The sequence below is a fragment of the Giraffa tippelskirchi genome, chromosome 11 (assembly GCF_054371585.1).
Source record: "Giraffa tippelskirchi isolate mGirTip1 chromosome 11, T2T-mGirTip1v1.2.pri, whole genome shotgun sequence".
NCBI lineage: Eukaryota > Metazoa > Chordata > Mammalia > Artiodactyla > Giraffidae > Giraffa > Giraffa tippelskirchi.
Window position 1 is genome coordinate 116,347,465 of NC_137285.1, and position 20,584 is coordinate 116,368,048.

At 48.0% G+C, this 20,584-nt stretch overlaps 1 protein-coding gene across 9 annotated transcripts in view; it reads left to right on the forward strand.

The window, feature by feature from the left end:
• Positions 1-20,584, forward strand: part of IRAG1 (inositol 1,4,5-triphosphate receptor associated 1) — a 120,608-nt gene that overhangs the window by 29,046 nt on the left and 70,978 nt on the right. For 4 of the 9 annotated variants that reach the window (XM_081545287.1, XM_081545288.1, XM_081545290.1 and 1 more), the window contains exon 2: positions 17,355-17,512. The exons of 4 other annotated variants lie outside the window; for them this stretch is intronic. In XM_081545287.1, the coding sequence (XP_081401413.1) occupies positions 17,355-17,512 (158 nt within the window). Of the gene's footprint in view, positions 1-17,354; positions 17,513-19,115; positions 19,119-20,584 lie in introns of those variants that run through there. One more of the 9 variants, XM_081545293.1, reaches the window with a different exon arrangement.

Below are 20,584 nucleotides of genomic sequence, written 5' to 3' on the forward strand. Positions count from 1 at the left end.
GAGTGGGTGTTGGAAGATCTTGGTGGTCAACCACAGAAAGCAATGACTTTTGATATGTACACACTGCTGTACCTGTCAAAATGGATACCTAATCTACTGTATAGTGCAGGGACCTCTGCTCAATGCTGTGTGGCAGCCTAGATGGGTGGGGATCTTGGGGAAGAATGGATACATGTATATGTATGGCTCAGTTGCTTTGCTGTCCACCTGAAGCTATCATAATATTGTTAATCAGCTATATTCCAATATAAAATAAAAAGTTTAAAATGTGTCAATCAAAAAAAAAAAAAGAAAAGAAAATGACGAAATTTGATTCAAACATGTTTTTATGTTCATCATGCCATCTTTTAGGCAGGAACATGCTGGCTGCTCAAACCTAGTCCCTCCCATCTCTGGAGCCTGAGTTTAAGAGAGAGAGAGAGAGACTGTGTGTGTGTGTGTGTGTGTGTGTGTGTGTGTGTGTAGTAGGAGGTAGGGTGGGAGACAGGCCTTGTGCAGGAGGGCTTTGGGCTGGGGGTTCTGGGAGGGTGCTTAGCCCATCAATGAGGGCAGGGAATGCAGAATGAGGAGCAGGTTCTGAGGAAAGGGGCATGGTGATAAGTTTAGTCACGTAATAATTTAGGGCAAACGCATTTGCTCCAGATCTGAGTTTTTCAGATCAAACTCCCACGTAGGCAGCAGAACAATAAGAAGAGAGAAGCCTTTGGTGTCGAGAGAGACCCTGTACAGCCAACTTTACAAAGACTCAGCTGTTTGTCCCAGTTGGAACTCTTTTTTGCAAGAGACAAAAAAGTCAACATAAGCCAGTTTAAGCAGAAAAGGGTATTCATCAGTTCTTGAAACATAAAAGGCCAGGGATATTAGGCATGGCTTGATCAGGGCCTTAGATGATAGCCTTAGAACTTAGTTTCTTTCTGGATCTTTGCTGTGCTTTCTTTCACACTGATTCCATTCTTAGACAAATTCTTTACCTTTACAATGAGAATTCTGTTTTCACCCTCTTACACTCAAGGTCTGCACTTAAGAATCTCATTCCAGAATGACCAGCAAAGTCTTACTGAATCACATTGGCTCTGGCTGGTCACATGCTCACCCTTGAACCAATCACTGTAATAAGGGAAGTGATTCAAAGATGGCCTCAGACTGCCTCTGCCCTGTGGTTGCCAGTTAGACCCCTCGTCACTGGTTGTCTGACTGCTCTCAATAGGTTCCATAGAGCCCAAACTCATGGGGCAGAAAATGGGGCACAGTCTGGCAACATAATCAGACCCTGTACTGCGATGGGGAGACAGAGGGCTGAGTGCTGAAGGAACCCATCCCCACACAGGCTGGGGACATCACAGTCAGCTCTCCATTCCCCCAGAAGGCTCCTTCACTAACCCATTATAATTCCTTCCTTTGGCCTTCTGAAGCACATATGGAGCCTGACTCTGCCATGCAGCTCAGTCCAGGTTATCAGGCCCGTTCCCACAGCTTCTGAGAACTGGGATTCCCCACATGGAGATACATAAGGAACAGGTAGATTTGTGTCTTCTGTTTGCCTTGGGTTGTACAGCTACTTCCTATCTACCCCAGGGGATGCTGCGAGGAGGGCTTTTAGTTCTGCACCTCAGCTAGGGTTGCCCTTGCTGGCCCTGAGGTAGGGCTGTGACATGGAACAATCCAGAGCCCCTGTCTGGAAACCTCTCCCAGTGTTCTTGGCTGTCTCCGTTGAGGTTACAGAGGGACAGAAGTGACTCTGCTCTTGAGAAAGAAAAAAAATACCCCATTTTGGCCACAGGAGGCCCAGGTTTTGGTCCTGACTCTGTTCCCAAATGGTGTGACCCAGCACAAGTCACTTTACCTCTCTGAGACTCTATTTTCTTATTTGTGAAATGGAAAGGTAAAACTCTCCCTCACAGAGCAGAGAGGGTTCAAAAGCTAATAAATAACATTTACATAGTGTGCTGTGTGTGGAGGATGCCAGATGAAAAACAAGGTTTGATTCCTAGAGTCCTTTCTTTCAAAAGGAGGATCCACCAGGTACTGAGCCCTGGACGCTGCTATTTCCCACAACTGGGGCACAGATGAGAGCTCTCTGCCTTCAGGCTTGGCAGATGTGGCCCGGATGCAGGAAACCACTGCACAGCAGATGGGGGCAGCTGCACAGTGCTATCATGGACCAGAGGGCACACAGCCTCCGGGAGAGGTCCGGGAAGGCTTCCTGGGGAGGCAGCCTTGAAGGACACGCTTAGAGCCCCAGTGCCCAGCACAGGACTGACACTGAGCAGGCACTCCCAGAGTGTTTCTTGAATGAATGAATGATTTAGACAGGCACCATGTAAGCCATCTTTTCCTTCTGACTGTCCCAAACCAGTTCCTGCATGTAGATCCTGATGGTCACTCCCCAGAACAAAACTGGGAAGGGAAGGGAAGGAGGGGCCGTGGAGGGAAGAACAGCAAAGAGAGGCAAGCTGGGACCTGGACATTCATTTATTATTTTTATTTGGGGATGGGGTGTTGCTGAGTCAAGGAAGAAATTTTGTTTTATTTTATTATTATTATTTTTTTGGCCACATCATGCAGATTGTGAGATCTTAGATCATTGACCAGGGATCGAACCTGGGCCCTCGGTAGTGAAAGCTCGGAGTCCTAAACTTTGGGCCACCAGGGAAATCCCAGGAAATTTTATTTTTGTTTGGAACAAAATTCCCAAGGTGGTAGCGTGTTGCTCCTGGCTTTTCGGACAGGTTGCTGCTGGTGATTTCCTTTAATTTCTCAGGACACCAAAGAGAGTATCTTTTCTTCCTTTTAACAATTCCATTATTTATTATGCAGGCAAGTCAGGTTCAGTGTAGGGAAAAAATGAAAAAATATACACATAAATATTTAAAAGATGTTAGATTGAATTTATTCATGATTCTACTTAAAAGCGTTAGTCGTTCAATCGTGTCTGACTCTTTGAGACTCCATAGACCATAGCCCGCCAGGCTCCTCTGTCCATGGGATTTCCCAAGCAAGAATACTGGAATGGGTTACCATTCCTTTCTCCAGGGCATCTTCCCCACCCAGGAATCGAACCCAGGTCTCCTGCATTGCAGGCAGATTCTTTGCTATCTGAGCCACAAGGGAAGCCCATCCTACTTGAAGATAACTGTTTTTAACATTTGGGTTTTAACCTTCTTGACTTTTGCTCCCCACCCTCATGAATAGGTAGAGCCATATTTCGATTTACATATATTTCACAAAAAAGGTATATACATAAAAATATACTTGATTTTAAAATAAAGGTAGAATCATGCCACCTGTTTCCCCCCACACACCCCCAGTCAATATTTTACAAACAAAAATGTCCAAACCATCAAACATTTATGCCTTTGAACCATTTTGGACACAATGTTCTAAAATGGAACTTGCTCTCCAGTCTTTCCCAAGGAGCCAGATGCAAGCTCTGCTTCATCCATACTCGCTGTGGACATTCTAGCTCTGTAGCAGGGCTGAACACAGGGGATGTGTTAGTTGTTCAGTCATATCCGACTTTTGCAACCCCATGGGCTGTAGCCCTCCCGGCTCCTCTGTCCATGGACTTCTCTGAGAATACTGGAGTGGGTTGCCATTCCCTTCTGCAGGGGATCTTCCTGACCCAGGGATTGAACCCAGGTCTCCCTCATTGCAGGCAGATTCTTTACCATCTGAGCCAACCAGGGAAGCACAGGGCCTGGAAGGCTAAGACAGGCGACCCCCAGGGACTCCAGGGTCTGGGCCACATAGAGTGCTTGTGTCTGCTCTTTGGAGTGTGACTGCTTCCCTCCTCCTGCTCAGTTGTGTCTTCTCACTGCTTTTGATCTGCCGTGAGCTGGAAAACCAGAAAACCAAGCCTGGAGAGGACCTTATGTAGGTTTGAAGTCAAATCCTCTGTTCCAAGAGGTACAGGTGATTAGTGTTATCAATATTTTCTTTCTCAGATGTGAGTAAATGAGCATTTCTTAAGTATTTACTGTGTTCTGGATACTTTACATGCCAAATGTACTTAAATCTCATAACAACAGTTTGAGAGGAGTATCTTAATCCCGTCTTACAAACAGCAGTCTGATCCCATCAAAATTCGCTGCTTTGTCAGGAGCCACTGAGCTGTAAGTTTCAGAGGTGCAGTGGAACCCCTGGTCTGTTTCACCCCTAAATCCCAACTCTTCTCGATGTACCACATCTCATGTTTGCTGCCAGTCCTGAGCTGGGTTTGGTTTGATGTCATTGCCAGAGTCAGGGCCACTGGACTGAGGAGATGCTTCTGCACGGAGCAAGGCTTGGCCTCCATGAAGGTCTGAGGCCAGGCAGAGAGCTGTCTCCTCAAGCAGCAACTCCAGGGCCTGGACAGCAAGGAGAGACCTGCAGACTCACAAATCACCCAAAAAACCCATGGGATGGAGCCTCATCAGTCTTTAGGAAGAGACAGTCTCTGCTTAGCTGGCTGGCCTTCTCAGATGGTGCTCGTAGTTGGCACTGCTTATTGGACTTGATTTGAATTAGGTTAACTAGCAGGAAAAGTCAAGGGGAACATGTTCACAGGATATAAATCAGAGGTGATAATTTGTGGCTGCAGACTTAGCTTGACCAGGGATGTGTTTGTTTTGACAAACATTTATAAATTGGGGAGATTTAATATTTATACATCTGGGATTTGGGCTTTTCTTGAAAAATTGGGAGATCCAGCCAACAAAGATGGATATTTTTTCATGACCCACCCCCACCAGTTGAATAGTAGTAACTGCCCCAGTTAGATGGTTCCTGTGCTCTGTGGTTGGCCACTCACTATGATGGCTCTCTTTCATCTCAGCTGCCTGGCCCCTGGAGGATCTGAATCTTTGCATGAATCCTATTTTTACAGAAGCTAGGTGCCAATTAAAGCAAAGCCTTCTTAATCTGTTTATTAGTGACATGGTTTCATTCATTCATTCAACCAACATTTAGTGGGTAGCCATTCTGGGTTTCACCCTGGATGTGGGCCATAAAAATATGAAAACTTATTAAATATCGTCATAAAAATATGAATAAGGTACAGTCCTTGCTGTTGAGGTGCTCAAATTCCAGCTGAGTTGAGGCCAGTGCAAATTGCTCAGGGAGAACAGAGAGAAGTGTGGTAAACTGAATACTCCTCCCCCGCTCCCTGCCAAGAGGTCTGTGCCCTAATCCCCGGACCCTGAATATGTTACCTTAAATGGAAAAAGGACCTTTGCAGATATGATTAGATTAAGTTTCCTTAGATTTGGAGATCATCCTGCATTATCTGTGTGGGCCCAGTGTAATTCCAAGGGTCCTTATAAGAAGGAGGCAGGACAAAGTCAGACAAGAAGGAAATGTGAGGATGGAAGCAGAAGTCAGAGAAGAGAAAAGATGCTACACTGTTGGCTTTAAAGATGGAGAAAGGGCCACCAGCCAAGGAATGCAGGCAGCCTCTAGAAGCGGGAAAAGCAAGGAGATGGATTCTCCCCTAGACCCTGCCGAAGGAACACAGTCTGCTGGTATGACTTAAGTCACTGAGACTGAGTTGGGACTTCTGACCCCCAGAACAGTAAGATAATAAATCTGTGTTCTTTTAAGAGACCAAGTTTTTGATAATTTGTCACGGGAAACATAGGAAACTAATATACGAAGGAAGAATTTTTTTCTGGGGTGAATGAAGGACTGTTTGAACTGGATGAATAAGAGCTCATCAGGTACAGAAAGGGAATAAAAGGCAGCCTACGCATAGGGAAAACAATTGTGCAAAAGGTGTAAAAAAGCAGGGCGTGTTTGGAGGTTAGCTGCTGGTCCATTGTGGTTGGATCATAAGGTGTATGATGGCTGAAATAAGAGATGAGGCCAGTGAGAGAGGTTGGAATCTCACCTTAGATCTTGTCCCATAGGAAAAGGGACCAGTTCTAAGTCAAGATTTCTTATCATCTCAAGGATTAAAAGAAAGGGAAGGGCGATCCAATTTATGTTTTAGAGAGACTGCTCTGGCAGTTTGGGGCAAGTGTTTGGGAGGGGCCAGACCAGAGGTAAGGAGACCAATGAGACTGCCGCAGTGACTCAGGTCCCACGGAGACACAGCAGGGATGGTGGCCACGGGAAGAAGGCAAGTGACCAAAGACACCTGAATTAGGATTGACAAGACTCAGAGTCTAACTGAATGTGGGGAGTGATGGAGAAGAGGGGGTGATGATGGCTGGGTTTTGAGCTCGAGTGTGTTCACTAGGACACAGGAGTGGGCTTGTGGGAGGGCAGGGCTGGGGGCGGGAAGAGTGATGGGTTCTGTTTGGGGCATGGTGAGTGTGCAGGGCCCGTGGTGCACATGGGAAGAGTTGTCCAGAGGCAGGTGGCAATCACAAGTCCATAATCCTGCTCTCTGGGGCGATGTTCAAGTCATCTGCATCCCTTCTGCTCCTGGCAAGAGGTGAGGAGCAGGGGGCTTGGGACTGAGGGGCTCAGTGGTGTCCTTGTAAATGTTTAACAGCCAGCTCTCTATGGAAATAAGACTTTGATATATAACATTTGCTGATTGCTGTGGTAAAAATACTCCCATCATGACTAATTTTAAGCTACTAATTCGACATCACTAAACATAGGGTTGGGAAGAGGTACACAGTAGCAGGTCATTAGATAGTGTTCCCTCCATACAGACACACTAGAAAAAAGTCATCTCAAGAGCACAGATAATAGTAAAATGTAGTAAAACAATCAAGACATCATTATTGTGGGTATTTATTTCCTTTGTTTCTAAGGTAATTTAATTTTTCATAATATCTGTGTTTAATGATCAGCTCACAAAACACTTGACAATTTTACATTCGGCTCTTACGAGCCCATACTAGCAGTCACCAGCACACCACTGGAGATGTTCCCATGAGACACAAGATGGAAGAGCCTGGAAAGCCACCTCCTTCTCAGACAGGCTCAGCAACTCCCTGAGGTCATACAACTGAGGAGGGAAGAACCAGGTCCGAGATCTAGGAGGCAGTTTCTGGTACTCCATTGACTGGAGGCAGCATCGGGTCTCCCTGCTGGCCCTTCTACGCCCTGGCTGGCCCTGCAGCCCCAGGAACACCGTGTGGTCCTTAACCCCAGGATGATGACTCATGTCACTCTGGAGTGAGTGACTCAGGGAAGAGGCTGCTGGGCGGCCTGGAACAAAGAGAACCAAGAGAGATTTATTTCTCCTGGGAGCTCAATGCGAGGCTCGGATATTTTTCTGCTGTTCCTGGTACCTTTGAACTGCCTCTGATGAAGCAATTGTACATATTTCCAAGAAGAAAAAATTTTTTCAAGTGGACTTGTTTTTAAAGAAAGAATTGCTGAAGTGAACAAGCTGGAGTGGCAAGCTGGGGAGATGCTCTGGCTAACTTCCTGATCAGGCTGGGGCAGGGAGTGGGGGGTGGGGGCGGGTAGATGGAGGTCTGGCTGTGACTTGACCACTTTTTAGGGAGTGTAGAAGCTGGATCCCAGGCATTTACGGGTCTCCAACCCTCCACTTCTTCCTGAGCAGCATCTAAGTTCCAAGAAGCTTCCTGCATGCCAGACAGTCGGGGTGAGGAAGGCACCTGTCATTTGACAAGACGGCCCGCTGCTTTCAGTCCTTGTTTAGGAGTAACTTCTGAGTCCACCTTCTCAAGACACCTTCGGGTGTGTCAAGTCTGCTCCTAGGTGTGCAGAAATCATTGTGCTCTCAGCCCCACGTCTCCCACCCCACCCTCAGGGATGTAAAAAGTCCAGTGAAGACATCTAAAAGCCTCATTGAGCAAGTCACAGCAAAGAGCCATCTCTTCTCTTCTGAGGTGTCTGGGGAATGGAGCCCAAGACCTCTCGTTCTCAGATTTGGGGATCTTTGTTCACCTCCCTGGGAAAGTAGGGCACAGGCCCCTTTCTCAGGGACTCACCAGAGCCTATCTTCTCACTGCTCCCACTCCACCTCTCCTGTCTTCCCCTCACCCCATCATCTTCACTGATCTTGGGTGGAGAGAGACTTACCCTTACAATGCTTTTGCCCCAATTTTTTTTTTTCTGAGCACACACACATACCGTGGAGAACCATGGCAGCTATACCAAAATACAATCTAATCAAATAGGACACAAATTTGCCCTCACCAGCATTTGTCAGCTCTTGTCTTTCTGACGATAGCCATTCTAACAGGTGTGAGATGATACCTCATTGTTCTTTTAATTTGCCTTTCCCTAGTGACTCTTGATGTTGAGCATCTGTTTATGTACCTGTTGGCCTTTTATGTATCCTCTTGCAGAAATGTTTATCCAGCCCTTCCAGTTTGCCTAAGGGCTAGCCTTTTGTGATACATAAGGCAGAGACAGACTCCCTTTTCTCTACCTCTTGCTGCCACCACGACCCCCCTCTCCCCCGATCCCCTTCCCAAGCAATGGGCACAGAAGGGCCTCACTGTTTACTGGAGGGGAAAGGCAGTGGGGGAAAGGAGATGTGAAGGAAAATGAGGAGTCTGTTATGATTCCAGATGTGCCATCTATCTGCTGTGGCCCTCCTTTTCCCCCCACCCCCACCCCGGCCAGCCCCGGCCCCGGTCCCGGTCATCCAAGCATCAGCCTCACTCAGGTACTCTTCCTCTGGGGGCTGACCCTGTCCCCACTCCTAGATGTGGCACTGGCGCTGGTCTCAGCAGATGCTGGCTCACTCTGAGGACTAGAACCGGGTCTGAATTAGGGGAGGAAGGCACCCCCAGGCAAATGGGCCCATAAAAGATCCTCTGGGCTGGAGAGCCCAGCCAGACCCCAGGGAGTGTCAGGAGTGCTCAGGGCCCCCTTGCCCAAACACTGCTAGGCTGAGGCCCCTCTGCTCCTAGTCCCTGGACCAGAAGGGTTGTGGTGAGGATGAGAAGTAACTGGGTCCCTTCTGGTTCCTCATCCTCCCCTCTTTGTTGCCCCCAAGGCCTCTTGCTTCCACCCTTCTACACCCAACCTTTGCTCTCCACTCCTCCTTTCAATCCAGATTTGCTTCCAGGATGGAAACTTGGGGCCCCTGCTGACTTGCTGAGGGCTGTGCCCCCTTCAGTCATCCGTTCTCTTATTTACCCTGCGTAGCCTGAGCACCTGCTGCAGCTCCCAAGCTAGGTTTCATCTCTTCCTTGCAGAATGACAACCTCTGTACTTTGCGAGTCAGCAGCAGGGTGGCTGAAACGTCTGGGGCTTTGGAACCAGATATGGGCTTCCCAGAGGGCTCAGTGGTAAAGAATCTGCCTGCCAATCTGCAGAGATGTGAGTTCAATCCCTGGGTTGGGAAGATCCTCTGGAAGAGGGCACAGCAACCCACTCTAGTATTCTTGCCTGGAGAATTCCATGGACAGAGGAGACTGGTAGGCTACAGTCCATGGGGTCGAAAAGAGTTGGACATAACTCTTTTAGGAAGAGAGCATGCACTGAGAGAGCTCACTTGAGAGCTCACTTCAAAGGAAGTGAGCATGCACTTCCTTTGGAACCAGATAGACTCAGGACTGACCACAGCCAGAGCTCAGACAACCACAGTACTGCACCCTCTTTCTGTAAACCCACCACTGTAGCCACTGGCTGCCCAAGAACAGAGAAAAATGTCAGCATCAGAGTGCACAGCCCCTGATGATCTGATGGTCTGCTATCTATTTGTCAGTACGGAGGAGAAGCCCTGTCCAGGCCAGGACTCTGTCTCCTTTATCTGCCAGAGACAGAGCTGGCACTTCTGCCTCTCAGGATGAACATCAAACTTTCTGGGCCTTGGTTGGGTTTTAGTGATGCTGCGTCTTGGAGAGCTCAGCTGTCCAATTCAGAGAATGAGAAAGGAACTCATTGAGTGTATACTCTGTGTGGGTACTGTGTGTATTTCCTAATTTAATCCTTTCAACAACTTGAAATGGTAGGTCCTGTTCCCTCCATTTTACAGATGAGAAAACCGAGGCCAAGAGGAGACTAATCCAGCAAGAAAGAGGCAGAGGGAGAATTACAATCTAGTCTGCCAAGGTCCAAAGCCCTTTCGCAGAATCCTGAGGTTAGGAGGCAGGATGGAACTATTCTGGGGAGACCCGCAACTTGGGCTCACTTACTCAGGATTCAGGACCCAGGGGCTTCCCAGGTGGCACTGGAGGTAAAGAACCTGCCTACCAATGCCAGAGGCATAAGAAACATGGGTTCCATCCCTGGGTTGGGAAGATCCCCTGGAATAAGGCATGGCAACCCACTCCAGTATTCTTGCCTGAAAAATCCCATGGACAGAGGAGCCTGACGGGCTATGGTCCACGGGGTCGCAAAAGAGACATGACTGAAGCGAGTTAGCAAGCACAGGACCCAACTCTGCTGTTGGCCAGGTCTAGGGACCCACAGAGACACCTCTCAGTATTTTGAGCTGATCTCTGATGCCCAAGGAGACTTTCCAAGTGTGTCCAGGACTGCCAGGGGCGAATGCAGGGAGCTGGGAGCATCTTCACTCTCCCAAGATCAGAGGCACTGCCAGGGGACTCCTGCTTTCACGGCAGAGACACATCGACTTACTATTTACTAAAAGCAAACCTTCAACATAAGAGGCCAGAAGGCTGACATGTGAAGTAGGGCTCAGGGGCAGGGGTTCTGAGACCTTCTCTGGCTGCTCCTCACCCACAGGTGTGGTTTTGGTCAAGTCCCTGCCCCTGTGCGGGTTTGTCAGATGGGAGCAAGGGCAGGACTGGCACTTCTCCAGTGGCCTCTCTGTCATCCTCTGAGTTTGCAGAGAACTGACAGGGATGTGTGTGCAGCCACCCCAAACAATTCCCTCCATCGAATTCTTCATCTAGAGATAGACCAGTGGTATTAATAGCAACCTAATCTCTTTCAAATTCTTTGTGCTGCTAAAATGAAAGCAAAAATTCAAAGCTGGAAGAACAAGAAAAAAAAACCTCCCTTCTGAGAATTCTGAGTCACTCCAGAAAGGTCAGTGGAGTCTAGGTTAACCCATTGTTTCCCAGAAGGACCTCTGGCTCTTCCTACACCCAGAGATTAACAGAGGGAATGTTAGAGCCACTCAGTTTGCAGGCTGTGCTCCTGGGATACTGTGGTCTCAGAGAGGGGTTTGGTCTCTTCAGGACTGGTCACGAGGCTCAGGGAGAGGCAGCCCAGGGGCCATTGTTAAGAGGCCATGCTTACCAAGAACACCACCCGTAATCCAGTGGACGTGACCCTGCAGGGAGCTGGGGAGTCAGACAGACTTGTGGTTAACTTCCAGCACTGCCGCTCATGGTTGATGTTACTTTGGCCAATCTTTGAGCCTCTGTTTACTCATCTGCAAAATGGGACCGATCATGATGTCACTAATAATAGTATATACATTACCTACCTCAAGGCTGCTGAGAACACCAAAGAGGTTGTAAAGGCCCTTGTGAAATCATGCCTCCTGACAGTGGCCCCCATGCCTGCTGGCACATAGGCAGCCCCATAGGAAGCCACCCTCCTCCCATGGCTGAGGTGTGCTGGATGGAGGTCTTCTGCCAGTTGTGGGTGGCAGGACTGTGCCTTACGGCCACTCTGTCAGAGAAGCCCCCTCCTGCCGTCTCCCCATGGCCTGAAGGGTCCTACAGTGACTATTCTCAGGGGCAGAGTCTGTGCTGCTCATCTAACAAATGTGGGCCTTCCTAGAGTGAAAGATTGGATGAATAAACTAATGGACAGTTGTATAAGTAGAAGATTAAGAATACGAGTGGGTGAACACATGGACCCACAGACTGATGGATGGGTGCATGGGCCACCCTACACAGTGGGGGTCATAGAACCTCTAACAGTGGGCCCAGTCTTTTGGCCTTATAAGACCCCTGGCCTGACAACCTGTTGCTTCTGATATCTTTCTTATCCCCACTGGGAATGCACTCTCCATCTCTCCCCTGCAGGGCAGTGTGCCCGTGCTGGGTTTGGCCGCTACACTCTAGCAGAACTCCTGATGGAGGAGACCAAGTAGAAGAGGGAAAAGACGAGGGGCCTTTGACTCAAACTTGCCTGGGTTATAATCCTTAGCCTGCTACTTATTAGCTATGTGATCTTGAGCAAGTTGCTGCACCTCTCTGATCCTTAGTTCCTTAATACATATGATGGAAATAATAAACAAGATTGCACCTGAAATACACCTAGCATAGCGTCCAGTACTCAGCAGACAACCTAGACATGTCTAATGAATAAGAAGGAATAAAATTATATTAGTCTGCTTTCTTTAATGAGTAGCCAGGGGGTGATTAACATATTTAAATGAGGTTTAGAGAATTTTGACTTTTTGGGTTATGCAACGATTGTATAATTATTCCCACAGAGACTTAGATAATTTGCACCAGGTACAAAGGTAGCTAGAACAGTCAAGTTGCTTCACTTCACTGCACCTCAGTTTTCCTTCCTGTAAAATGGGCCAAGCTACATAGTTAAGCAACATCTGGGGGCTAAAAGAGTCAAAAGAGCTGATGGCTTTTGACCAAGATCCACCTAACCCTTTACTGACCAGGTTGGAGAGGCAGCAAGAAAGGTCCTGAAAACGGGTTAAAGAAGGAGCTGCTCAGAGATGAAACATTACTAAATATTTTTTCCTTTTTTGGGTTGGTGCTCTAGATCACCACTTCCTGGAGATTATATTCTAAACTTGCTGTGATGGATGCGAGGTCCGTGTGCCCACGAGCTCCAACGGAACCCAGATGTCACCCTGAGGGAGGGACTCTGCTTTTACCTTGCTATTTTAAGCAGCGAGTTTATAGTAATGGGTGGGAGAGAAAACAACGGAGCAGGAGCAGCGTGGGAAATGCCTGGATGGGCGGGGCTGCTGGGGCTCCCCCTGGAGAACTCGGGGATCCATCCTGTCAAGTGTGGGACCTCAGCCAGCCTCCACTCTGCTTTATCCTGCAGCAGCTGACACCTCTTGGTGCTTGTCTCAGTTTGTTTTTGTTTTACTTTGCTTTCTGATCCAGGGATTGACTGAAGGTCTTTCTTAAGGAGCAGGAGGTAAAGGAAAGGAAGTGGAGATATTTCTGATGCAACTTTGGAATATTGTGGCCCTAGAATCCTATGGGATGGGTCCCTCAGGTCTGTGGTTTGCTGTGATTAGGAGTTCAGGATTTCAGGGACTCCTAGGGTTGGAAAAAGCCCCTGAAGTAGGTTAGAAATCCTATGACCCTTGCCCCAGCCTTTGATGAGACTCTCCCAGGAATGGGGAGCTCACTCCTTTAAAGAGCAGCCCATTTCATGTTCTGATGGTTCCAACTACTAGAAAGCATTTCCTTGCCTTGGTCTCACCTTTCTGTCACTGGCCATGCATCTACCCTTTGGAGACAATAGAACTACATGAATGGCTTTCAGATATCTGCAAATAGATTTTATTTCTTCCTGTACCAGCTCTTTTCCAGGCTAAAGGTCATGAGTTCTTTTTTTATGACTTTTTTTATGTGGACCACTTTTAAAGTCTTTATTGAATTTGTTAAAATATTGCTTCTGGTTTATGTTTTGGTTTTTTGGCCACTAGGCTTGTGGGATCTTAACTCCCTGACCAAGGATCAAGCATGCACCCTTTGCATGGAAAGTGAAGTCTGAATCACTAAACCACCAGAGAAGTCCCTTTAATTCTTTAAACACAAATTCTTGTCCTGCTTCCCCTTTTTTGAATATGCCCTGCATTGTCTGAATCTCTCTTAGCATACAGAGCACAATACACTTCAGGTAGATTAAGACAAAAGAAAAGTGAAACTGTTACCTCCCCTGTTTTGGAAACTATACTGTTAAGACAGCGTGGAGACTTGCACACACACACAACATATCATTTAAAAAGTTTTCTTGGGACATGTAGTCCATTTCGTGGGTAGAACTGGGGTATGTGGATATTTTTCTGCTGCCCTCAAACACTGCTACCCTATACTTTACCCAGCACCACCATTGTCCCTGGGCTTCCCTGGTGGCTCAGATGGTAAAGAATCCACCTGCAATGTGGGAGACCTGGGTTCGATCCCTGGGTTGGGAAGATCCCCTGAGGAGGGCATAGAAACACTCCAATATTTTTGCCTGGAGAATCCGCATGGACAGAGGAGCCTGGCGGGCTACAGTTCATGGGGTTGTAAAGAATCAGACATGACTGAGCGACTAAGCACAATATATCACTGTTGTCCCTGCTGCTGAAATCCAAGTCGAGGTGATAGAAATTCATCACAGAGCTCACCTTTGGGCAAACCTGTTGCTCAATGTACTTATACAGAAACCATTTGGCCTGGGAGGCACAGCATACCCTGGTCCCATAGCTCTTGTTCCCAAAAGTCAGGTTAAATCTGTCCTCTTGGCAATGACCCACCTTCCTGTCACCTCCTCCAGCTATTCTGTTCAGAGAAATTCCATCAGCATTTCAGTATTTATGGCTCAGTCTAAACACCATTTCTAATGTGAAATCTTCCTTAAAATGGTATTCCATTCATCCCAATTTCCCAAGCTAGGGAGCCTTTTCTGGGAAAGCATCTCACTTTCAAAGTGTTTACCCCCTTTATGTTGTTTTCTGGCTGTCTCCTCGCACTGGACTCCATGCTCCTTTTGGGCAAAGACCACATCTTCTTCATCTTCATGGTAGAGTAGATGTGAGTGTTTGTGGTGAAGGAGGTCAGCTCACAGGTCCTCGAGATTTCTTGAGCTTACCAGCAGGGGTCACCCCAACTGTTTCAGAGTTGAATGGGGTTCCCTGTGTTCTGTAGAGAATGGCAAAAGTCAAGATGGTGGTCACAAGGACTAAAACTCTCAGAGATAAAGTTCTCCAATTCTTAAAATACAATTCAACATGGATTTCTGGGTATCTGTGATCAATCGATACCTGTGGTATCGTGATCTGGGTATCTGTGATCCCCTTGCCTGCCTCAGGAAGCTTGGTTTAGAGGTGTGTGTTGGGTGGCGGGCGTCAGTAAGAGCTGTGGCTGATGCCACATCTGAGCCACCCCATAGCACAGTGACTCTAGCGCCTTCCTGAGCCCTTTCTTGGGACAGGTGGGACAAGAAGAACTCCTAGGGTCGTGGGCGGTGGCAGGGCCTTCTGGCTCCTTCTCCAGTAGACAGCACCTTGCATAGGACCTGGCACATAGTAGGTACTCAGTAGATGAGTGTCTTCCGTTTCCCCTGTGTGTCCCAGCAGCTCCTGACTGTGGCCTTGCTCAGGGTCTAAGGATGACATCTGCCTCTAGTGGTTTTCATCTGCTGTCCCCCAGAGCAGCTCCTTCAAGGAACCCCCAAAGTTGTATAATCAGACTGGCTGTTGGTTCTTCGGGTCCCTGGAGGCGTTCCTCACCCTCCAGGTCAGGGGACCTAAAAGGGTTTAGGGATGAGAAGAGGCCAGGCAGAGGCCCCTGGGCTCAAGCCAAGCTTCTGGACCATAGACCAGCATGCAGGTGGCCTCTCTGAGAACCTACTCCATGCTGAGTGAGCTCTCTTTTCATCTTGGGACTATTCTGCATGGGAGGCGTTCTTATCACTGTTCCCTGATGAGGAAACCAAGGCTCAGAGGTGAAGCCAGGCTTCAAGGCTAAGCAGCCAGTGAGGGGCTGCCTCAAATCTAGATATCTGGTTCCCAGCCTGTGTTCCTTCTACCTTGCTGTCCTGCCTCTCCAGATGGAGACCTGACATGACTAGTCCCCTTTTCTAAGAGGAATCAGAGGAGCCAGACCCATTGGCTCAGGTTTATTGCCAGATCTTGGTCCTACACTTCTTAACAGCCAGGAAATGTGAAAGTGCAGTTAGTACTTGCAAGTAACAGTAGTTAGTAGTTAAAAGTAAACCCAACTCAAACTGATTTAAACACTCTGAGACTTAATTCTTTGTGTAACTGGATAATTAAGAAATAGTTCCAGCTGCAGGTGAGCTTTGACCAGGGCTCCAGCTCCATTTCTCTGCAGATCTCCTGGCTCTGCTTTCCTCTAGGTGTCAAGTTTTCTCCTCAGTCTGGCCTTCCTCATGGAGGCAAAATGGCATCCATAGCACCAGACCTGCACACTCCACCACCCAGAGCAAGAGAGAGCATCTGGGTCCCAGAACACTGCCGCATGCTCATTGGCTTAGTCTGGATCTATTGTCTAGCCCTGAGCCAATCAATGGTGAAATGGATGAGATATGCTGACTGGGGTCAACCCCAACCAGGTCTCAAGGCTGCTACCTCATGGGGGAGGGTTCAGTTCAGTTCAGTCACTCAGTCGTGTCCAGCTCTTTGCGACCCCATGGACTGCAGCATGCCAGGCTTCCCTGTCCATCATCAACTCCCAGAGCTTGCTCAGACTCATGTCCATACAGTCAGTGATGCCATCCAACCATCTCATCCTCTGTCGCCCCCTTCTCCTCCTGCCTTCAATCTTTCCCAGCATCAGGGTCTTTTCTAATGAGTCAGCTCTTCTCATCAGGTGGCCAAAGTATTGGAGTTTCAGCTTCAGCATCAGTCCTTCCAATGAATATTCAGGACTGATTTCCTTTATGATTGACTGGTTTGATCTCCTTGCAGTCCAAGGGACTCTCAAGAGTCTTCTCCAACACCACAGTTCAAAAGCATCAATTCTTCGGTGCTCAGCTTTATTTTTTTTTAATTTATTTTATTTATTTATTTTTTCAGAGAGCTAAAAGAAAAGGGGAGGGTTACGTGTGGCTTTAGGGCAGCAACCCAAGGTCGCTGGGGTTGTGCACTGCACAAGGCACATGAGAGCCACTCTGGCTGAGCCTCCAGAAGCATGACTTTAGCAGAGTCCTGTCAGGTCCAGTGAGGGCTGTTCCTCAAATGAGGATCAGAATTGCTGCTGAAACGCATGAGGTGAGGCATGGGGCAGGAAGTCAGGAGACACCATCCCTTTCTCCTCCCACATCTGACCAAGCAAGGTTGTAAGGTACAGTGACCTCCAAATCAGGAAGATCTTGATTCAAATGCTTGGTCTTTGTATGACTTGGGCAAGTGGTTTCCACTCTCTAAATAGTTCTCTTATCTATAAAATGCAAATAGTAATGCCTATAGCATGAGGATTAAATTAGGTGATGTTTGTAATATCCCTAGGATAATGCCTAACACCAAGTAGCTGCTCAATAAATGGCTGACAAACACAAGTCTTGCTCCCATTGGAGTGTCTTCCATCGGTTATGGCTTCGAGGAGTCTGAAGCATCCTTCTGGGATGGCTGTTTCCTGTACAGCCTAAATTAGATGCAAAATCTCTAAGGTCACCTCTGACTTTGTAAACAGAGTGAAGAGCAGGAGGAAATGCAATTCCAAATGCCCTCTGCTCGCCTATTTTAGCCCTTGTTGATGCAAACTCAAGCAGGCGCTCTCTGTGGTTTGTGGCTCCTGGAAATGGGACCCAGCATGGGTCAGGGATGGGACTGGATTTGACTTGTCCTTTTGGCGTCTCCTCAGCCTGTGGAGCCCAGGCCTCTTGGAGCATCTTTGGGGCTGACGCAGCGGAGGTTCCGGGCACACGCAGTCACTCCCGCCAGGAGGCTGCCATGCCCCACATTCCCGAGGACGAGGAGCCCCCCGGAGAGCCACAGGCAGCCCAGAGCCCCGCCGGCCAAGTAAGTGCCTCCTCCCTTCCTGCAGCTTGCCTGGCCGGGGCCATGCCAAGCGCCCTGGGCTGAGGCCATAGGGTTTGCCACCAGCCTTTGCAGGCAGCAGTGGGCCTGGGGAAGGTGTGTGGCTTCCACAACAAGGAATAAATATCCAAAGGTCATTTGAGTCGGCCCCCACATACCCTGAGAGTGGAACCGCCTAGGCTGTGTCTGACTGAGGCTTCCTGGGAAGTCACGCTGCCTTCCTAGGATGGAGACATACCTGGAGGAGAACCACCAGCATGGAGGGCCTTGTCCTGTCAGGGTTGTGGGCACCAGCACAAGATTACTTAAACTGAATCCTCTCAAAATGAAGATCAACGTTTCTTAGTAAATAGTAAAAAAGGGTTTCAGTAAGATTTTATTATAAAAAAGGAAATGATGAAAGGAAATTGAAAGGTCTCATTGAGGTTGAACTGTACAAATGAAACTGTGAAGATAAATTTTTAACCGTACATATTACAAAATATAGCTTATATGCTAATTTTTAGAATGAAGAGAGAATTAATCAAGTATGTTGATTTTTGTATTACATATTTTTTATGTCAATGAAGCGATCTGTTCACATGATGTCACAACATTTACATTTTACTTTATAGCACCTTCATTAAGAGATTCTGCTTGTTTGATACTTAAGGGCTTCATTCATTTTCCTAAGGACCTCTCTCAATCCCTCAATATTCCCTCATGAAGAATCTATCTTTCCATCATCCTCATAATTTTGAATTCGTTTGTTAACTGGTCCAAATCCATATGCTCCTCATTGATCTAAGACCTTGTACGTGAAGTTCTCTGATGTGGTGTTTTAAACTTCATGAACTTTGCAGTTGGTTTGCACTGAATTTATACATCTTGTTGTATCTGAGAGTTCTCCAAATGTCCCTGAGACTGAGGGAGAGACACTTGTTAAGTGAGGGAAGGTTATATGAGTTAGCATTAACTTGACACACTTGAAAAGTGGGCAGATTCTTAGTGAATAGTTTCATGTTATAATGACATTTGTTTTCTTTTCACATCGTAACTGTGGGAACTAAGATAATAAATACTTAGAAAAGAACAGCCTCTTGTATCCCCACATCCCAAGCTCATGGGACTGAGATGCTGTAGAACTTGGCAGCCTTGGCGAGCCCATGAATTTCTAAATGACATTGAGCCAAGCCCCCATGCCCTTGGCTGTAGGCACCAGCTCAGGGCTTTACTGAGCCCCGCTCCCAGGAATGTCTTGGGCTACAGTGGGTGCTGCTCGCTGGGTGCTTTCAGTGGCTCCAAACTGTTCCTCCACTCCTCCGCAGGTGACACCTAGCCTTCCCCAAACTGTGTGCTCCGCTGTTGCCCCTTTCCTGCTGCTGCTCCTAATCACGTGTGGACAATTCCCCCAGTGTTACCAACAGTGACTGTAAGGTTTACCCCCCCAAAATTTTGCTGATCTACTGAAATCTTGGAGTTTAAAGAAGGGAAAACAGAGTAAAACACTTGCGTGTGCTCAGTCATGTCTGACTCTTTTGTGACCCTGAACAGTAGCCTACCAGGCTCCTCTATCCGTGGAATTTTCCAGGCAAGAATACTGGAGCAGGTTACCATTTCCTTCTCCAGGGGCTCTTCCTGACCCAGGGATCGAACCCTTATTGTCTGCATCTCCATTATTGGTAGGCGGATTCTTTACCACCGAGCCACCTAGGAAGCTAGAATAAAACACATTTGGATTCCAATGTCACTGCCCCCTATCCTCAGGCCACTCCCTTTCCCAGGTTCTGTCCCCTTAGCATCTCTACCCCTCAGCCCTGGATCACTGCTTGCTGTGGTCATCCCTGACCCTGTCCACTTTACTCACAATGATAGTGCCCTTAAGACAGGTTCTGATGCAAAATCTAGCTTCCGAATCCTGGGCAACTCCCCTGAACAGCTGCCATGCCCTGCTCCCCAAGTATTCAAGTGTTCCTAAAAAATAAATTAATGAAAGATGGGCAAAGACACAGCTCCATCCTCAGAGAAGAGATCCTTTTCACGTTGAGTTCGGTTCCTCTTGATTTCGAACCTCTCTAATTAAAAGACACTTCAAACCTCCTCAAGATGCAAGGCCAGACAGCACAAAAGCCTGCTGGCCTTTCTCCCCATCATGGCTTCAAACCACACATAGGTGTACCTTCACTGGGTCAGAGGTGAGGATGAATTTCTAGAGATAACTAAGCAGGGAGAGCGTGCCAGGAGCTCACCATACAGCTGAGGGTCAGAGAGCCCCAGCTGAGCAGCAGAAACTCTAGATTCCAGCCCCCACAAACTTACTTTCCCAAACCAGACTTCTATAATGTAGACCCTGGGCCCTCAAGGTCTCTGAAGGTCCTCCATGTGCTCACGGGGAGATAAGAAAATAAAGAGGCTGTTTGTGGGCCTCAATAGCCTCTGCAGTGCCGGAGTCCATCAGGAAAAGGACCCACGAGGAACCAGGGAGAGTTGGAGCCAGGATACCCGGATCCTGTGAGATGCCCATTAGCATAGGATTTCAGAACATGGACTCTGGAGTGAGGTCAACCTGGGCTGAAGTCACAGCTCTTCCACATGCTGGTCAAGAGACCTGGCATTGAGTCTGTTAACTTTTCCATACCTCTGGTTCCTCATCCCTTCCCCAGGGTGAGTGTTAGTGGCTGCCTCCTAGACTCTGTCTGTTCAGCCCAGCCTTCTTGAGGGCCTTCTTTGGCCTGAGGGACCATGGAACTGGGACAGGTTAGACCCCATGCTGAAGGCCCTATCAGATTCAGTATCCTTTTATTCCCTGCCCTGACTGACAGGCTCTGGGCCTCCCTGAGTCCTCCAGAAGCCCACAGGCATCCTAAGTGAAGAGCATCTTCGTCTGCAGTGCCCAGCAGACAACCCACATGGGGCTTCCCCAGCAGCCGCAGCCTCAGGAGACTGTCAGGTCTTAAGAGTTAGACTGGAGCCTTTGGGGCTGGAGCCTGAGTTGCTCACAGCTGCAGAGGCCGGGGAAGTAAGGTTGGCCAGGAGGACTGGGCTGGAACTCCTGGTGCCGTGTGAATTCCCATT